General features: G+C 34.5%; 1 protein-coding gene across 2 annotated transcripts in view; it reads right to left on the minus strand.

The window, feature by feature from the left end:
* Positions 1–2,401: 2,401 nt before the first annotated feature.
* Pask (PAS domain containing serine/threonine kinase) overlaps positions 2,402–20,000 on the minus strand; it is a 111,330-nt gene continuing 93,731 nt past the window's right edge. Inside the window, exons 6-27 of one of the 2 annotated variants that reach the window (XM_086533820.1) lie at positions 18,551–18,784; positions 18,078–18,206; positions 17,806–17,958; positions 16,135–16,266; positions 15,797–15,913; positions 15,421–15,558; positions 15,003–15,115; positions 14,471–14,618; positions 14,199–14,300; positions 13,921–14,083; positions 13,585–13,745; positions 13,233–13,400; positions 12,813–12,941; positions 12,415–12,537; positions 11,817–11,957; positions 11,471–11,670; positions 11,127–11,260; positions 9,901–10,038; positions 9,337–9,499; positions 8,903–9,040; positions 8,556–8,662; positions 2,402–5,103 (exon numbers count right to left, since the gene is read on the minus strand). In XM_086533820.1, the coding sequence (XP_086389946.1) occupies positions 4,475–5,103; positions 8,556–8,662; positions 8,903–9,040; positions 9,337–9,499; positions 9,901–10,038; positions 11,127–11,260; positions 11,471–11,670; positions 11,817–11,957; positions 12,415–12,537; positions 12,813–12,941; positions 13,233–13,400; positions 13,585–13,745; positions 13,921–14,083; positions 14,199–14,300; positions 14,471–14,618; positions 15,003–15,115; positions 15,421–15,558; positions 15,797–15,913; positions 16,135–16,266; positions 17,806–17,958; positions 18,078–18,206; positions 18,551–18,784 (3,660 nt within the window). In that variant the 3' untranslated portion in view covers positions 2,402–4,474. Of the gene's footprint in view, positions 5,104–8,346; positions 8,663–8,902; positions 9,041–9,336; positions 9,500–9,900; positions 10,039–11,126; positions 11,261–11,470; positions 11,671–11,816; positions 11,958–12,414; positions 12,538–12,812; positions 12,942–13,232; positions 13,401–13,584; positions 13,746–13,920; positions 14,084–14,198; positions 14,301–14,470; positions 14,619–15,002; positions 15,116–15,420; positions 15,559–15,796; positions 15,914–16,134; positions 16,267–17,805; positions 17,959–18,077; positions 18,207–18,550; positions 18,785–20,000 lie in introns of those variants that run through there. The other variant, XM_086533819.1, reaches the window with a different exon arrangement.

Raw genomic sequence — 20,000 nt, forward strand, 5'->3', positions numbered from 1 at the left:
CTCGTAAGGTACGATGTCTCTACGAAGTCGTAAATCTCCCATACTCAGAGAAAAAAATTAATATCGTAGGCATCTCGTAACCGAAAGTAAACATCTTGGCTGTAGTTCGATGAGATGCCCTTAGATGGCAGGACTAATTCGGATTGACCAATCAACAGTCAGTCTTTTACCAATTGGTCATGGTTATAAGGGGGAGGTGTATCTCTCTCTCTCTCTTTCTATATATATATATATATATATATATATATATATATATATATATATATATATATATATATAGAGAGAGAGAGAGAGAGAGAGAGAGAGAGAGAGAGAGAGAGAGTTTGACTCTGATAATCAAATCACGTCTGGTGAATATGTAATATCTTAGCAAGTAATTATCTCATACGAATAATTTTATCCCTTTCCTCCTCTCATTTCTCAAAGCTCTATCGAGTATTCAGTATGTACTCATTGTCCTGTCGTTAAATCCATAGGGAAAACGACGAGCGCATTGTATGCTGTTCTATTATTGCTTGTTATCTTCTTTTTACCAAGTGGCTGGAGAGAATGGAGGTATTTTCACTCCCAAATGCAATATAAATTGATTTGATTGATATGACGCTTAGTACTGTGTCTTACACGGCCACTAAAACATTGTCTATACATACATATCTCGCTTGCACAAGTCGGAACTAGCAAGACTTATTTCCGGGTTCACACTGGTATGAGACCTCGGGGGCACCTTAGGTTACGAGGTGCTGTGACGTCACACGAGGGAGGTTAAACGTTCCGAGTATGACCCTCATTGCTCGCAGTTCGACCTACGACATGCGAAGCCTGGCTGTTAAGCAGCACTGAATATCCGAACCTAGGAATTCTATCTAGAAAAAAAAGACATTTCTTTATTTAAGTTCATTTTATTTGACCAACAGACTTTTAAGTACATATGATTGGCTGAGGTTAATAACTTGGAAAGACCTTTTCTCAGAGTTCAGAAAAGAGATTCACACTAAGGCCTTGTTGAAGCTAAGAACCTTCACTCCATCACAATCTTGAGGTCACAGATGGCACCCACTGTGAATTGTGTTACACTTGGTAATATCAACTATTTTAGTTACACCATCTATGATTGAATGTGACATAGGTAGTTTTTCTTTATAATTTCAGTGCCTAGAATAAACGGATCGACAAAAATAAGACATTTCAATGAAACAGGAAATGTTTACAAGGTGAATGGTCAGCAAAGTGACTCTGGATACACATAAAACCTTCCGTTTTTAGACTGGTTAAAAAAAGCAACTCATTTCTTATGCAAATCTTAGTTTCACTATCTATTCAGTAGTTACAATGTGGCCATAAAATCATAATTTTCCTCGTACAATCAATATAGGTTGTCTTGAAATCAGATGAATGAAAATCCAATTTGAAAGCAATGCCTTTAAAAAATATCAACCTTGTACTCGCCCACAAACGGTACTGTGGGCGTGCACATTCATTAAATATACATTTCTACTATTGGTTCTCAGGTAATTAAAAGGTTTTATTGACTTCTGGGTAAAGGGTATTACTCACTGTGTATCATGTTAATATTTTTTAAAGGACATCTGAATAATTTCTTTCATGAAAACTGTTAACGAGAAAATAAAGAGAAACAACACATCTGCTTAATGGATGTTCAAGATCAGCATCCCACATAGACACTAACATTCAATTGTTTCTCTATCACAGTTCCTATTTAGAAGAGTTCAGTTATTGAGGAATATGTGCCCTTATTTTAAGTACAAAGGCAGGTATACCTTTAAATATCACGGTGTCACAATGTATCAAACCTAAGACAAAAATATATAAATTAAATTAATCCTTAGGACGAGAAAACTTTATTGGCAAGATATATCATGGAATCGGAGATCAAACTATTACCCTAAAATACTTAAAACTTACTAACAAAGTTGAAACAAGAGTATTATAGGCACTGCATCTTTGCTGACCCTATATACTTTGGAATGTCTACTCCTCTATGGAAGTTATCATTTTGAAAGGACTCTATATGGTGCTACAGTTAGACAGTTAGACAGACAGGTGTTATCTGAAGTATGAATGTACATGTTTGAAATGTTCTTTCTGGCAATACTTATCCCTGTCTCAAGTATGCAAATGCCAGAAGACCCATCTTTTTTTATTTCTCCTTTGGACTTTCAATAATTTACTTATGCTGTTATTTGTATACAATGAAGACACTGAATGCTTGAGATTTGATATGATACTTACTCTATCTTTGCTCATTCATTCCAGCTCAATTACTATTGAAAAAAGATGACAGGATGGTTATATATTTACAGAGCCATACTTATAAGAGAGAGTAAAGCCTTTGTTGTTGTTGTTTTTTTGCTAAACAAAAAAGAAAAGAAAAGAATCAGGCTAGGAAAAATAAATCAACTGAATTTATTTACAAGACAAAAATAATGGACAGTGAATGATTCCGTGATTATGGAACAATCATACTACAGCCAAAAGAGTTCTTGTGTAAATAACATCTTATGGTAGCAGTAGTGACGAATGCCAGTCTTCTGATATTACATTTATGTTACTCAAAGCATATGCAGCCTGTTTTAACTTATGGTCTATTAAACACACAGGGGAAAATAAAAAATAAACCTTTATGAGATATCTACACAATGTCACTGCAAGTATTTTGTAAATGTAACAATTTTTACAGCACATATGCAAAATTTGAGGCAAAGAGCTTTCTTCCACTGAATTCCTGTGCATGGTCTTCCATAGAAGGTTCTCTACTAATCCCAAGAACCGTTTGGTGTTACAATGATAATATCACAATAAACTTTATCTTGTTCCATAGGTATTCAGTAATGTAGTACCACCTAATAGTACATCAACTTTGAAAATGAAGACCATTTTTTTAAAACAATATAAAATGTAGAAATTCCTATGATTATAGCACATGGTATCATAAGAAATGAAAAACATGATCTCCACCTATGTTATTACCTCCTGCGTGTCATGCGAATGTCACTGGTATGTGTTTCCTACAATAAACAAAATATATTACAATCTTGTCTCTTGAAAATATACTTGTACACTCCACTTGAAAATTTCAGAGCACTGAGTATCCTTTAAACTTAAACCTATCATTGGTAAAGTGCTAAACTTACAAAATATAATGCCATTATCATTCCACCTTCCATAATTTCTGATTCTTAGCTTTGTGCATTATATTATTCATGCTTCATTTATTTACATTTTTTTTTTTTTCGTTTTGGTTTTCGTTACACATAAAGCATCGACTTCCTTTCACAAATATGGTGACTTTGACCGTCCAAAAAATACACAAGGACTGTTCCTGCTCTGAGCAAGGTGAAACAATAATTGAATTATGTATGTATATTAGTCCCTGAACTAGTTTTGTTTTCAGTCCCTCTCCGACATCTTATCCTAAAATGGTGCATAATCGAAGATAAGCTTCCTGATGATCCTTTTGACAGCGGTTGAGCCACCACGAAAGCCCTGGCTTGGAATGCTACGTTTCCTTTCGTAATAAATCTTGGTGTTTGTGACAAAAGATACAATAAAAACAAACAAATACACAAAAAGTAAGCTAGAGTCGCTGCATGTTTCATGTTATCTCGACTTTGAAAAGAAAAGGATATAAAAAAAAATAATAATAAATTTTCAAAAATCATAAAACAATCAGGAAAATGAAGCCGAACACACATGAACAACAGTTGATGACAGAACAAAGAAGAAAGCATCTTGTACTGTACATCTTGTCTTGAAAATGGGGACTCATATTGACAAAAATAAAGGAAAAAGTAAAAAAAAATTGATGAATATGTCCTATAAAAAAGAAAATAATATTGGCAGTGGAATAAATATATCAACCCTATTTGATATTCCCAGGCAATATAATCACCTGCTTATATTAATAAGCGTTCTCTTAAGTAAAGAAACGTTTTCATCAGTCCAAGACTATATTACATTGCATAATCATTTGATAAACCAAAGAAATTATTAAACAGAACATTAACAAATCTATATGCAACAATAGTAACTGTTTTCTAGGCTAATTTTTGCACAAATATAGTTAATATAGCTAATGGATATATGATAGGCTTACAGGCTACATAAAAGTAATAGGATTTCTTTTCTCGTTTTTGTCAAGTGACCACTCCCCCTAAATGACTGTTGCAGTTATATGGCATGCAGTGATCAAAATGTATTCAAAATACAAAGTACTAGACTTTATTTTTTTTTTACCAAGGACATATTCAGCTGTTCACTTTTCTTTATAAATTTGTAAAATCTAGCATTGACTCCTCATAAGTTGCCCCTCTAAAACAAAAACACAAACAAAAATGGAGGAAGATGATACCATGTCACGATTCACAGAGATATCAGATACCTGAGGGAATTATCATTTTCTTCTTCTTCTTCTTTTCTCCCCCTCCTTCCCTTTATGAACAATCCTGCTCCAGAATTATGGACTATCTGACTCTCTACCGCGCCGATGAAGCTCCCTATCTGATGCACAAGCATTGGTGTTGCCGTCCCAAAAGGGGTCGTCACTCTCGGGCGAGGTGTAGTTCCCCTCGTGCCAGAACGGGTTGTCGCAATCGGGCAGGTCAGAATTCATGTACCTAAAGTCTTCGTCATCGTCATCATCCTGCCACTGCGAGATGCTAGATTCAGAGTCCGAGCACTCGCAATCTGCCGTGTAGCACGATGACTGGAGTTCTGGGAGGGCTAGATTGTGTGGCCTGAAACTGCCCATTCTATTGTTCTCGGGTAGGGGGTGGATGCTGTGTGGCTGATTTTCCAACTCGCTATTTTTACGCCCCAGGGGGACGCTGGGATAGAAGAACTCTCTGATGCTCTCACTGTCAGAGTCATCAAAATCTTTGGCATTTTCATACTCGGAATCATCGTCCCCGTTCACATTCTCGTACTCCGAATCACCATTTTTGTTTACGTTTTCATAGTCAGAGCCATTGTCGTCCTTGGGGTTGTTTAGCCTGTAGTACCTAGCTAGTGTCTTCTCCAGATTGATGCTGCCCTCGGAACTACGGCCAGAGAGAGTGCAGCTGCTCACGTTATCGTAATAGGTAACTGGAAGAGGAGATATTCTGTCAGATTCTAGAAATAATGAGAGTGACTTAAACCAACACCACTGAAATAATCCTGTGGAACATACCCTCCTTGCTTCCAACCTGGGACACAGAAACATGCATGCAAGCTTTTGCACCCAACTACACACACAAGCATCCATTTGCCCAACAAATGATTATAATAAAGCAAAGGAAATAAAATATGTTCCATTCCTTAACAAAATATAATACTTTTCCTTATTCAATAAAATTACTAAATGTCTCAGCATATAATACACCAGAAATGAGAAAGAAAATCTTTTGAATGTTCAGTCAGATGATGAAATAGTCTATAATTCTAGCAGAGCCAGAAATTAATTATAAAAATACCAAAAGCCTACATTGAGCAAAGTGAATCCCAACTTATTCTCAAATAAAGAAATCTGGATTGAACAAAAATATTGATAATTTTGCTTTACTAACAAGGACACCGTACAAAAAAACATGCACATATATCAGAAAACAAAAACAATGCTTTCACTGGACATAAATTGCCGTATCCCATGAACATTTTGAACATCTTTTTATCATGGTCTCACAAAATATAGAATAACCAGCCCTTCTCAATATATATTAATGTCTTGTATAGTCTTCAACAATAGTAACTAATGGAGTATAACCACATTTAAAATTAATACCATCAAAATGTACAAATCTGTAATGGATAACAATATTTTGTGTCTAAATAAATGTTAGGACAAAATGAAGGGTATACTCATGTGTAGCTGACAATACTATCATTAGGTTATGATCTTGTCCACACTACAATGGTACTAAACTAATCCCATGGTAATCCTGTATTACTATTCTTTTGAACAATACTTCATGTGAGAGAGACAGAGAAGAAGGAAGACAAGAACTGAGAACATAAGATACAGAAAGAGTAAAAAGAAAAAAAAGAAAAAAATAAATTAATAAAAAAAAGAAAAAAAATTGAAAAAAAAAAAAAAAAATTAAAAGGTATGAGAGAGAGAAAAAAAAAAAAAAAAAAAAAAAAAACAAATATATGACAAGAAGAAAACCAAAAAAAAAAAAGGGGGAGAACTATATCAGAAACAAATCAAAAAAATTAAAGATTAACTTCAATAATATAACAAAATAAAAAACATAAAACTATGGCTTACTTTTTATAATAATGGCGGTAAAATAAAATATCCTTATAAACTTATCAAAAGTTTTAATACAGGACAAAACAAATGACAATATTTGTCCTCCGGTACAGTAATCGCTCACAGTTACTCCCTTGTTGATTCTAAATCAATGCACTACTATACCAGGGAGGCGGCTCACGACACATGCACACTATTTATAAATATTGTCTATACGGATTCACTTTCAATCACTAGTCATATTTGAATACATAATGACAATCTACAGTGGATTATTGTTTCAGCATATATTTTAAACTTACATTTAATTGGACCACGGCTAGCCTCCTCTTTCTTTTCAATAGCATTTCTCCTTTGCAATTATTCATAAAAAATCTCTAAAATATTTAATTCACACCTTTCCAACATCACACCCCTCAACATGTAATTACCTTTTTTTTCAAAACACACAACAATACATTAAACACAAATTTCAAAAATTAAGAGAGTTAAAAGGACACAAGGTGACACAAAAATACCTTACAATTTGGGTGACACAAAAAATCCATCAACATGTTTTCTATAACTATTTGCCATAATCTCTATATCTACATCTGAGAGACTGAAGTGGGTACATTCATACAGTCCAAACAGACAGACATTAATCAATTTTTTATGACAGGACAAGAAGTACAAGACAATATCTGTTCAAAAAATCTGTTCATAAAATTAACATAAAGTAAAAACAGAAAACAAAAAAAAGAAGAAAAACATACAAAAAAAAAATTAAAAAAAAAAATACATTAAAGGGGGAAAAAATTAAAAAATACGACTACCTTCAAAAAAATTCAAAAACACATGAACTAAAAAACACAAAAACAGAAATCACTGAAATACCAAACAACAACAAAAACACATAAGACGGCATTTAGCCACATCAAAATTCAAAATGAAAGTACGGAAAAAAAAAAAAAAAAAAAAACAATTCAAACAAATGAAAAAAAAAAACAAAATGAAGACTAAGTTACTAAAAAAAAAAAAAAAAAAACAAAATAAAAAGCAAAGAAGTGCCAAAAAAACAAAATTTAAAAAAATTTAAAGTCAAATCAAGAACTTGGGGAGGGAAGGGGGGGAAACAAAAATCTTAGTTCTTCACACCACGAAGGGGAGGGGGGGAGGGGGGTGGACTTAACCTTCTTTGTAGATCTGTGGGACTGTGAAGCCAAGTTTCTTAGATGCTCTAGACCTTTAAGAAAGCAATGAACTTATGATGACTTTAATTTTATCTTCTATTAATAAAAAAAAAGGAAAACATTATTGTTAAAACTTTCTGAAAGATTCAGAGCACTTTCCTACTTGCACAAGTCATATATTCTATCTTATTCTAATATAAAAAGCTATATAAAATCATGAGATAGAAAAATGTACATCTTATAGTAATAGAAATATTGGGGGGCACAAACCAGTTTTATAAAATATAAAGCAAGTAGCTATTTTGAAAGGGGGAGGGAGAGTGAAATGCAGCCTTTTTATCGAGGGTGAAATGTCTTGCCTCTTCTGTGAGGGACTATGCATCTATATGTATATGTATATATATATACATATATATAAATATGTACATGAAAACATGAGCAAGCAACACCTTGTCTCAGGAGGCCTATCATAAAGATAGAGAAAAAATAAAAATCATGGGGAGGGAACTGAAAGATATCAAACTCTTGCAGCCATGACAGGCTCAAGGGCTGTGAGTATAAATTCCTTTGAAACATACTGAATAGGGTGATCTGGTGTTGTTTTTTTCCCCCTGAAGGAAAAAAATTAAGCAGAATCTCAATGGATTTCTCACTTGACAAAACAAACTAACAAGTCTTTGTGAAAAATAAAAAACATAAAAAATAAATAAAAAACACTACAAACATTACTGATTTATTTTCGTTCTGTCTCGTTTGATTTCTTGGAAGAAAAAATTGTCAGTATGAAGTTGCACAAAATTTTCAAGCTATTCTTACAAAACTGCAAATTTTGCAATGCAATAAAGTACAGTACATATAAATTACTGATACAAAATATAGTCTCCTTTAAATCCACATGAAAGTGTGATGCAATCACACTAGAATCTCTCCTGAGAATAATTAACCAATTCCTCCAAACACAAATGAGGAGAAAATATTGTTCTGACGCTTTTGAACCCATGAAAAACCAATCACCCGTCATTCAGAATAATAAAGGGAATTATATATCAATCTTCCTCTCAAAAATAAAAGAGACTTGAGGGAGAGTGAAATGCTGTCATAGAATGCAGCAGTGAGAAGTCTGTGATCCATACCTGAAGAAGAGGACTGTGATGACTGGAGCTGAGTCTCACTGCTGTCCCCCGAGTCCGAGGCTGGAGAACAACAGGAGAACGAGGACGAATCGACCGTTATTGTACTTCTGCAGGGAGACGATGAATGGTTAAATATGTTGATAATTGACAAAATATATTGATAATCGATTCAGAAAACAAATGCTAAGAAAAATTAAAATCCAATATATACAACATCCTTTTTTATTTCTTCTTTTTATTCATGCAGCTACACCTATCCTTCATGTTATATGTCACATTCTTGGACACAAACAGTCATTATACTAAGACCTGACACTCGTCTAAAACCCAACACCCTCTTCCTTTACCTGACTGAAGACATTGACTGTGATGTGGAAGTTCTAGATGCCCCGACTGACGCAGACTGATCATATATAGATTCATCGTCATCAATCTCATTCCCTATTCGTGAAGAGCTTAGAGATGTAGCTGACCGCTGCATGCGTCTAGTGAAGAATTTGGATAACAATTGGTAAAAAAGAAAATGAAAGGAAACTCATCAGCAACACTGATCCTGAAATACAAACCTCAGGATCAAAAAGTTTTCTCCAAGAGAATAGCTGCTTGTCAGCTCACATTGCACAATTTACTATCTAATTTGCACACACACACACACACACACACACACACTTACTTCTGCTCTATAATTATACCATCATCAACCAGTAAACCTAAAGATATATTACATACAAGTATTGATATAAGAAGTACATTGGAGTTTTGTGTAAATTCTACAACTTACATATGATCGTTATCATTCTTGGTCCCCTGAGGAGTGAACGAGAGTGATCGCCGCGTAGATTGTATGGCATTCTCGTACACAAAACTATTTGAAGCTGTGGATATTGAGCTATCACTCTCGCTGTACTCTGTGATGTATTGCCTCGGGTTGGCCTCCTCTTGAGCTGTGTGTCGGGAACATGATGAGTTTACACGTGCATTTATTCCTAAAAGATTTTATATACATAGACATACATACCCATACCAACACACGCAGGAACTCTCTCTTTTTCCTTAATGCAAATAAAGTTCAGTCAACAATAACAATGAGTTAAACAAGCTTTCGTCATAAAGAGCCATTGAGCAGAAGGAAAATTTATATAAAACAAAAATTTCAAGACGTAAAAAAAATATAAAAACAAACAGAAACACACAAAGAAATATATATATATATATATATATATATATATATATATATATATATATATATATATATATAGAGAGAGAGAGAGAGAGAGAGAGAGAGAGAGAGATATAGATATATATATATATATATATATATACAGAACAAGACATATATACTTACAGCATCTTATAATTTCCTCAAACACATAATCATCAATGTCACACTCCAGCTGTGTCCACTGGTGTGCCTCTACTTCTTCTAAAGTCATACGAGATTTGGGATCTTTCTGCAACATTCCGTTGAGAAGGGCAGTCAATTCTGTCAAAGGATGAAAATTGGTTTGTGGTGAGTTCCGAGAGGTTTTCAAATAATGCTGAGAATAGATATGTTTTCACTTTGACTTGGAAAATAATCCTACAACACACAAAAAATATGTATGATAAACATTTTCTGCCATAAATGAATAATTTTACATGCATAACACTCCCGGCTGCAGACACATATATTCTATTTTGAATTAAAAAAAAAAAAAAAAAAAAAAAAAAAAAAAAAAAAAAAAAATGCTTGAATCAATGACAATATACAATATATATATAAAAAAATAAATCAAGAAGAATCTTCTGGACAATTTAACCCCTTCACTCCGAACAGTAGAAAACACGCCCCTACGCCAAATCTGGGATGCCGGTGTGCGCCAAATTTTAAAAGTTGTTATTGAACATAGTAATTTTTAAGCCAAAACCTTAACAAGTTTATGCCAAAACTCAACATAATCATCATGTACTTTATATCAAATATATGCATAATCAATCTCTTCCCCCTGTGCATGTGACAAGTTATTTACATGGGTTGGGAGGAGGGTGAGAAGAGTGCCCTTGGTGAGAGACCTGAGTGACTCATAAGACAAAAGAAAACGGTTGAAATTGTAGGGTAAACTAATCATAATAAGTTTTACATTTTTACATAATATTCCATATGGAAATATTAAAATGATTGCTAGTAAGGCACATCCATACCTCCCCTGGTATAAGCGAATTACTCTCCTATGTATTAACCCATTCACGATGGGGGCATTCCAGCCTTGATTGTCACAATGCCGGGGCTTTCGAGTGTTTAGGCCTAAATCAATTAAATGGCACAATATTGTGCTGCCCGGCCACTGGGCTTTTGAATGAGCGGTACAGTACTGTACCATCCATCCAGAGAGGGTTAACAATGAAAGTCAAGTAAGCCATCGCATCATATACAACCTATATTCTGAAAGATCTCGTATAGTATCCGCAAGAAAAAAAACATTAATGCTGACACAACTCGGCCATGACGCATTATGCGCGTCCTTGGATAAGTCATGAGTGCTGTGAGGACACAGTATACGCACCCTCATGTGCAAGAGGTTAATATCTTACCAAGAGAATGTCTAACAGGGAAGGTAAGCTCGGCCTTAATGGTTTCATCTACGTCGTAGAATGGGTTCTCTCCATACATGAGAGTATAGAGGGTCACTCCCAGTGACCAGACCTCTAATTCATAACCACTGTACCTGGAAAGCAACGAATGCAACTTTTACTAATTTTGTTTTTTTTCTAATTGATAGTACAAGCTGCTATTGTAGAAGCAATCAATAACAATATTAACAGCATCAATAAAATGAAGTGTTACATGCATTTAGTCTCTTTGTAACCATTTTTTCTTTGTTTACTTGTTATATTTCCTTCAATGAAACTACTGTTTATATAGCCTTGTGACTCACTTGTTTCCCTTGAGCACCTCTGGACTGCAGTACTCTACAGTTCCAGCAAACTGGGAAAACATTTTGCCAGGTTTGGTGAAAGCTGATGAACCAAAGTCTATCAACTTCACATGGAATCGGTTGTTCAAGATGACGTTTTCATCCTTCACATCACGGTGAATGATGTTGAGAGAGTGTAGGTACGTTAATGCCGAGACAATCTGTCGAAAAAGGAAGTGAGAGGAAGAACAAAAAATGTGTTATTTTCTGTAATTTCTGATAAGTTTGGAAGAATTTACTCACTAATGACACAGCCTATAAGCACAGGACTTACAACTTCTTCACACTAAATTCAATAAGCACTAACCTGTCTGAACATATAAGCAGCGAGAGGCTCATCAAGGAGAGGGTTACGATCAATGAACTCAAACAGGTCCATTCCAGCACCCCATTTTTCCATAACTAATTGGAAGTAATCGTCATTCTCAAACATGTCGAACACTGATACCTGGAGCAAATATGGAATGAGTTAGTACCATGAAATAAAAAGATGTTAGGTAGCATACTTTCCTTTCTGTGGGTGTCAAACTGCTTGAAATGATTTGGTATTCACTTGGCACAAATACCCATAATATGTTGTGTGCACCATACAATAAGCACATTCACATTAAATAGACTTCCAGGTATGCTATGATAGAATAAAAATTGTAAAATTACAAGTAACAAGAAAAAAAGATGGAACAACAGAAATGATATTCAAATAGAGAACATTATAAAAATGATAAATAATAATATTACATTTTCAGCATCTATCTGAGAAACAGAAATCAAACCAAACATTCTTTATAGATATTACAAAATATACCAGAAATGCAAATAATTCTAAAACATACCAACTTGCATACTACGGTCAATACTCTTATTCCCTAACATCAGGAATCAAAAATGATTCTACAAACACTTACAATGTTCGGATGGTCAAGTGTCATGAGCAGCGACACTTCTAAAGGAACCCTTTTTCGGAGGAGGAGGTCATCCACCCAGCTGTCCTGGTACACCTTACTCTTCTTGATGAATTTGGTGACGACCTGGAATTATAAAATGTGTTAGGCCTGTGCATTTTTAAAATACCCCGGTATTATGTCCAGGTGGAGCCAAAACAGACCTATTGTTAAAGGGAAAGTAGCAATAGAATATACTCTGATGTATTGTTCTCATCTAAAAACAAATAGAAATATCACAGAAGAGTTGTTGGATATGAAGTAAAAAATGTTCTCCAAGAAGTTGGTGACATCAGTACCTATTAATGTCTACTATGTTTTTCCCTTATCAAATTTGACTAAAATTTCAATACATCTCTTACCATCAGACCATCGGAATTTCTGTAACTCATCTTGACGCAGCCAAAAGCTCCCTTTCCTATCTGACGCAGAACTGAGTAGTGATTGCTGTAATCTCCTGCAAGCAATAACTCCTCACCCTCCTCTGGACACTGTTTGGAAAATTTATTAAAATGAGGGTTGATTTAATTTTGCATACAAAGTATCTTCCTTCGTGATTTGTTAAGCATAAAGGGAAATTTTAAGATGTGTAAGACAAAGATCCAACAGGAAACAAAGAAGAAATAGCAAAAAGAAGAAAACTACAGAAGAAAAGAAGAAATAAAGAAACAGTATATTGATATGTGAAGAAAATACTAATCACATGGATGACATATCAATAACAGATCCCATCTATTGTTCTTATATACACAATTCAAACAGGAAGTCTCTGGAAAACATACAGCTGACGATGACTCCCGGTTGCCTCGCCGAGAGTGGTTGAGCGAATATTCCGCCCCTGAGCTGCCGTCTGTGCTTGTCTGACTGTGGTCAGCACCTTCATCATCAGAAGACGAGTCAGAGTCTTCATCAAGGTCAATTTCTGACTTCTGTGCCTCACTTTTAATGGCCTGAAAAAGGTATTTGTATGCACTAGTAATAATATGTGCTTTTGGAAATATGTCAGCACTATAAAATTAAGTTCAAAATTGGTGACAAACAACTCCAGCACCCATGTGACATAACACAGTATGTTAAACATAGACTAGAAAAAAAAAAGGTATAATTACCCAAGTTCTTACAATGGCTACTTACATGGCCTAGAGAATACTCTGCTGTTTCATTGAAAGTTGAAGCTAAGGTAAAGTTTGTGTTGGATCTAAGACCCTCTCCAGGTTCTTCTGGATCTCGCAAAATCCATACGCAGTAGTGATTCACTCCATTTAACTCCACTCGACGAATTTGGTAGATGATCACTGTAAACGAAACAAAGCTGATTATAAAGTACAGCTCTATCTTTATCACATAAGCTAAAACGGAAATACTCTGAAAAACAGAAAGAAACAAACAAATAAAACCAAAAGAAGGAGAAAAAAAAGAATGATGAAACAAAAAAGAGAAAAGAAAAGAAAAAACAAGAAAAACACAAACCAAGATCAGATCCATCCTTGTGCTTTCCGACCCCGAAGAAACTGCCTTCTTCGATGGTGTGCACTTGACTGTGGCCTCTTGTCCGACCCACAGCTGGCGTAGAGGTGACCATATCCTCAGGAAGCATGTCCTGGGGAAGGTCTGGACATACCTCTATTTGTACCTAGGGTGAAAAAAAAAACTGGTAAATTCTAAGGTAGTAAATAAGTTGCAAAAGGGCTGAGACATTCCTTTTTCAAATATTATGCCATAAGTAATGCAAAGAGAAGGTAACAAACCTTAGGAAGACTTTCATCTGATGCATTTTCTCTATCTTTTACTGGCCTCGTTTTGCTGGGACTTGCTTGTAAGGCCGAGTTGTTTGTTTGATTTGAAACGTTCTGTAGAAAAAAAGAAGAAAAAAGGTGTTTTAGTGACTTTTAGTGAGACAAGGAAGAAGAAGAGGAAAAAAATAGAAAGAAGAAAACAAAACATGAAAAAAGCATACTCAATTTTTCAACACAGACGAAATCATCCGTAAAATCAGCATTCTGACATGTGAAACACTGACCTGTTGACTGAGGCTGAGAATGTTCATGGAGTTAGTAATGTCTCTCATGGCCTTGCTATTCTGAGACGAGTTTTGGCTGTTGTCCCCCGTGCTCGTGACGTTGGAAGTGGAGTTGAAGGTCGACCCGTAGAGAGATCCCTGAAGCTTACTGTCAATGAAAAGGAGAAATTGAATGACAGTGCAGGTGTTATTGTGGTGTAATAAAAAGACAATGTGGGATCAATTGCGGAATTAATTAAGGACAAGTTTGAGCACTGCAACATATGAGCATAGGATTATATACTATCAAGATTATAATTTCCATCACAGATTGATAATATGTGGTGCTGGGGTGAAAGATACCTAAATAAATAAAAGGCATGTGGTAAAGCATCTCTAATAAAAATTATATTCTTTATGTAAATCATGTAAGGATACTATTTGTAAGAGACAAAAATCGCTTGCATTCACTATATATAAAAACAGGAAACTAAGTACCCCTTAACACCAACAATATAGTACCATTGCAAGAAATACTTGGAAATAAACTCACCTTTCAGAAGCAATGAACCCACGATTTGGGGTAGCTATTGAAGATGGTTCAGACATCAGTGTTGTTGTCGCTTCAGTCTGTTTACTTTTTGTGAATAGAGTTCCACTCGGGGTCTGAAAATAATATGAAGAAAAGGATATCTCTATTCCATTATCTCATTAAATTAACATATCATAATTCAAAGAGTATTTTAGATATTGCAAAAATATTAAACATAAATGTGGTTTACTTTTTGTACAGATTCTCACTGGTGCTGTGATGACATTAGGAGAGAATAGTTCAACATATATTCCATCCCTATACCAAAATCCTAAAAGTAACACACCATCCCCACCCCCACACAGACATACACAGACATAATGCACAAACTTCAACATAACAGAAATATTGGAGAAATACACTGTCAAGTAAATCATACCTCCTTATTTTCCTTCTGATTATCCGTTTCATTATCACTAAGGGTAGAATCCGAGTCATCTGAGTCAAAGGACGGGCTATTCATTTTTTGAATCAGTGCAACATCATCAAAGAAAGTTGGTATAAGATGGGTTATATCCTGAAAAGAAAAGGGGAAATATTTATAGGTTTATGAAAGCACTAATGGAATATGCTTTATTTTTTTCCATCTCTATCTTTATCTACCTTCATCTTTCCCAGGCATATATGTAATTTATAATAGTTGCATATCAATGGAAAAATTAACATGTTCTAGCTTCTAAATCTATATCTAAAACAAACACACAAACAAATACATGAAATAAAGACACAAGCAAAAAGGTGTCGCACTCTATTACCTCTCCCTCAAGTTCTCTCTTGCCATAACCAAACAAGAGTCTTGTGAAGTTATAGTTGTAATCGCTGATTTTCCCTGCAGCATCCAAAACCACAAGCCCACTGATGTTAGAGAACACCTGGAAAAGAGGGGTTGAATTATCATGCCACATTGATATCTACATTTATTTCTATATCTTAAAATATACTTATCTCAATCATTATCTGTCTTCTTAGATGTCCAAAAACTACTTTCTTGTTGAGTAATGATAGGCGAGGTATGATATCTCATGATAATGATAAGGAAAATGAATATGAATATTAAGAAAAGAAATAAGAAAAAGACAAGGAAAATACCTACCCATATTTCTAGATCAAAGACATGTTTTCTTAGGGTGTAATCATTCTGGGTATTATTGACTGTAAAGTGAGCACAGAGGGGAAACGTAGCACAGTCCACCGTCTGTCCAGTGCACTGCTGTTTCTCCACATCCTGTTGGTTGTTAAAAATATTAGATTCTGCTACAGGTATAAAGGCAATTAGGTTTAAATAAAAATCTTTTAGTAATGTTCTGAAAATATAAGAGAATCCATTGATAACCTGAGATGACACAAATTAATCAAAATCGGCTTTTCTTTTCATGAAAGACATTTGCTGCAATGTACAAACAGAGAGAGATCTACCTATATCGGGTAAACCTTTGGATAGAAATGTGCAAACTGTACATTCTTCTGATAGCTGTGAATATCTAACTAAAGGACTTTCACCTCCACTTTGTCTACTATTCTAATGTTATCTTTGGGGAGCAATTCAACATTCTGGGATTCTAATGTAATCTGGAATGTTGAACCTTCTATCATTACAATATAAAGTGATATCTAAAGGAAGTATCACTGTGTTATTAGGAATCTATCTCGCTGAAATTACGGGGGAAAACGTCAAAAACTCACATTGATCAAGCCCAATCAATAGGTGCAGTTTTATTTATGATAAGACTAACTTTGCAAATACAAATTCTAACATGCACTTTTTCAAGCATTCATTTTTAAGTTTAACAGGGTAAAAAAGAAATGTATAAATTAGTATTTACTTGTTTATAAGAAATATCTGATCAAATTTACCTTTTATTTCAATCCAAACTTCCTTTCCTAGTTAGGGATCATTGGAAAAGTGGGTGTTTACAAAGGACACAATAAAGATGCGTGCAAGTTCTCTCCGTTTATCATCCTAATTTATCTAAAATTATGTTTATAAACTTGTGACCCACGTTAGCCCAGCCTCTACTTGCATCAGCTTTATATTATTAATGTAACAACGAAAATTCACATAGGGCCGTGCACAACAATGGACTCCAGACTTATCATTACATTATAGAAGCTCCAATGCCAATAGGTTGCAGAGTTATCCTGTTGGGACTAAAGAAAATTTTGGTAGTGGATGCAATGGTCTATGCAACATTACCTTGTATTATTAAGTCACTACATCTTTCACATAATGTTGCAACCTTTTCTCATTTCCTTTTCTTTTTTAAACTTCTTATCTTGATTATAATGGTGTTTTGTATATCATCAAGTATTTTAAATTGGTATATCAAATACTTATATCTTAAAAAAAATATATATAAATATTCCTGATCAATTTACATAATTCAATCTCAATGTAAAATGTTATAGCAACTGGTTTACATTACTGTTTTCCTAGCAAACAAAGCAAAGCCAGTAATGCATGATAAAACAAAATGAAATACAGCTATGATGAGATAGGAAAAGCTAAATTTGGATTAAGATTTTTCCTTCTCATAATGGCTGTTTCCTTTCACCTTTTTTCCTACTTTTTGCTTCTGTATTCTTTTCTCAGACTTCCTTGAATATCATGAATTTTGTGGTCAATCTTGACATCACTTAAACGATACACATCAATCATGATCATACAATAACAGACAATCACATACCATTTCCTTTAACACAACATAAAGAGGATCCAGACTGTACAAGCCTTTTATAAAGAGATGCATTAGGCACTGCCTCTTACCTTGGGCATTTCATGAGGGCTAGTGGGCACCTGAAGGGCAGGTATAAGATCACAAATATTGAGCTTGGTAAGCTCACTGTTATCTGCATACCCAAAGAGAGCGCTGAATGAGGAGTCATGCTTCAAGATACGACCCGTTTCATCTACTGAAGCCTGTGGGAGAAGAGTTTAACAAAACTTTGATTATCTATAGTACTGTCACTGCTTTACTCACACCTGTACATATAACAATAACCTAGTCTAACACTTTCTCAAAAGGGAAAGTTTTTTACCTTTGCAACAGTAATATCTACAGGCTCTAAGACAGCAATCCATCTCTGGTCCTCGTCTGTCTCTTGAGGAAGACCCTTCAGCCATAAGGAACATGGGAGTGTGCCATTGTCATATGTATCAACATCCACCTGAAAGAGGTAATATATCAGCAATCTCTACTTCATAAAAGTCTTTCACAATCAAATCATACTATGTCAAAGCATTAAATGTATCAATTTGAAATGCTAACTAACTGAATCAGTTCAAAAAAGGATGATACATAAGGACTGTCCAAGATATTGAACTTACTCATCATTTAAATAATCATCATAAAAAGAAAAATGGTTTTGATAACTTATGTACTTACTGTAAATATAAATATAAACTATAATAATATAATATAAACTGTAAATATCATAAACTCTGAAAATGTAATGCAATGACTTGATGCTAAACAAAATCATTCAACAATAACAGAGCTCAGTTCACTCACAACTTTCCCACTAAAGAGCACCATTCCTTGATTGTCTAATATGTCAGGTTCAGGCAACGTGTGAAGGGAATTCTCCATGCAGATGCCCTCCGACATGGGGCTCAAACTTGCAAGGGAGCTCAACGCTTTCTGCGTTTCGGGATTGGTGATGAAGTCTGTCAGTTTCATGGTGCCGCACAACTCATCCTCTGGGTGGCCAAGGAGCAATGAGGACATATCATTTGCTGTCAGGATCTGGGGGAATGGAACTGGTATTAAAATAAATCTGATATTCAATGTTATGATTATTTTAAAATATGGAATTTATCTGCTCATGTAAAATGTCACCATCATCATCATCATCTTCACTCTTAGTTTTCAGTTAAGTTATAAAATAAAGTTCAAAACCTCATAATATACCCACTGAATAATATCCAAATACTGAATTTACAATACTGTAAAAAAGGGACCTTCTAAAATCAATGTATCTTTTATATTGTTACTTGAAGAGGTACAACACAGGGCATACAATTAATAGACTAAATCAATAATAAAATCAGTGTCAGATTCATAACCTTTGCCAAAACTTTTAAGGCTTATGAACTTCTCTGATTACTTCCTACGTCTTTTTCTTCACAGGCCATTGAGGTATTACGTTCCTGCTGAAACTTCAGGTTTGTCCACTCTCCCTTAATCTTTGATTACAGTTAAGTTAACCACTACCATCTTTTCATGTTAGACAAAACTTGTATTTTCTCTCTGTACACCTATATAATGATTTTAGCTTTCCTTCATAAGCAAATTAGACATGTGTGGCATATGCTAATTTTTTAAAGAGAAGTATATTGCCTCCTAAAATACTATTTTCATTAAAGTTATTAACACTCATAACTCATGTTACACGAGAAATATATTTGCAAACATGCATATTTTAGTTTTTACATAACGTCCACCATAAAATCCAAAATCTTCACTCCAAACAAGTTTTGGTGCTAAATCTATGTACAACTTTATTCAACTTTATAGAATTATGTCAATGATGCTGAACTGCAATATGTCTATATCACAGTAAAGCATTAACTCATATAATGTGCTGCTAGGTGAAAAAATGGGTTATTATAATACTACAGAGAAAAGGTGTGGAATGTGAAATGCTGCTAATAAAGACTAAATAATAAATAATAAAAAAGAACCTTTTGAGATGAAAGCATCAAGAATAAATTTGCTGGAGACTATAAAGCATGCTCTATAATAAGGGACAGGGGAAAAACTGAGATTTTCATATCAACAATATTTTTAACTATTATGAAAAAAGTCTGAAAATGTGTCATAAATCACCTGTTTCACTGCACACTAACTAAATTTACCGTGTACAATAACGTTACTGTACCTGAAGCAGGATCCTGTATCAGCAGGGGAAAAAGCATGAGACAAGAATTTGTTCAGTTCATGCTTTTTAAAATTTTGCAAC

Source organism: Penaeus japonicus, unplaced genomic scaffold (genome assembly GCF_977035675.1).
Source record: "Penaeus japonicus unplaced genomic scaffold, GWHDUDI00000001_assembly GWHDUDI00000040, whole genome shotgun sequence".
NCBI classification, from domain to species: domain Eukaryota; kingdom Metazoa; phylum Arthropoda; class Malacostraca; order Decapoda; family Penaeidae; genus Penaeus; species Penaeus japonicus.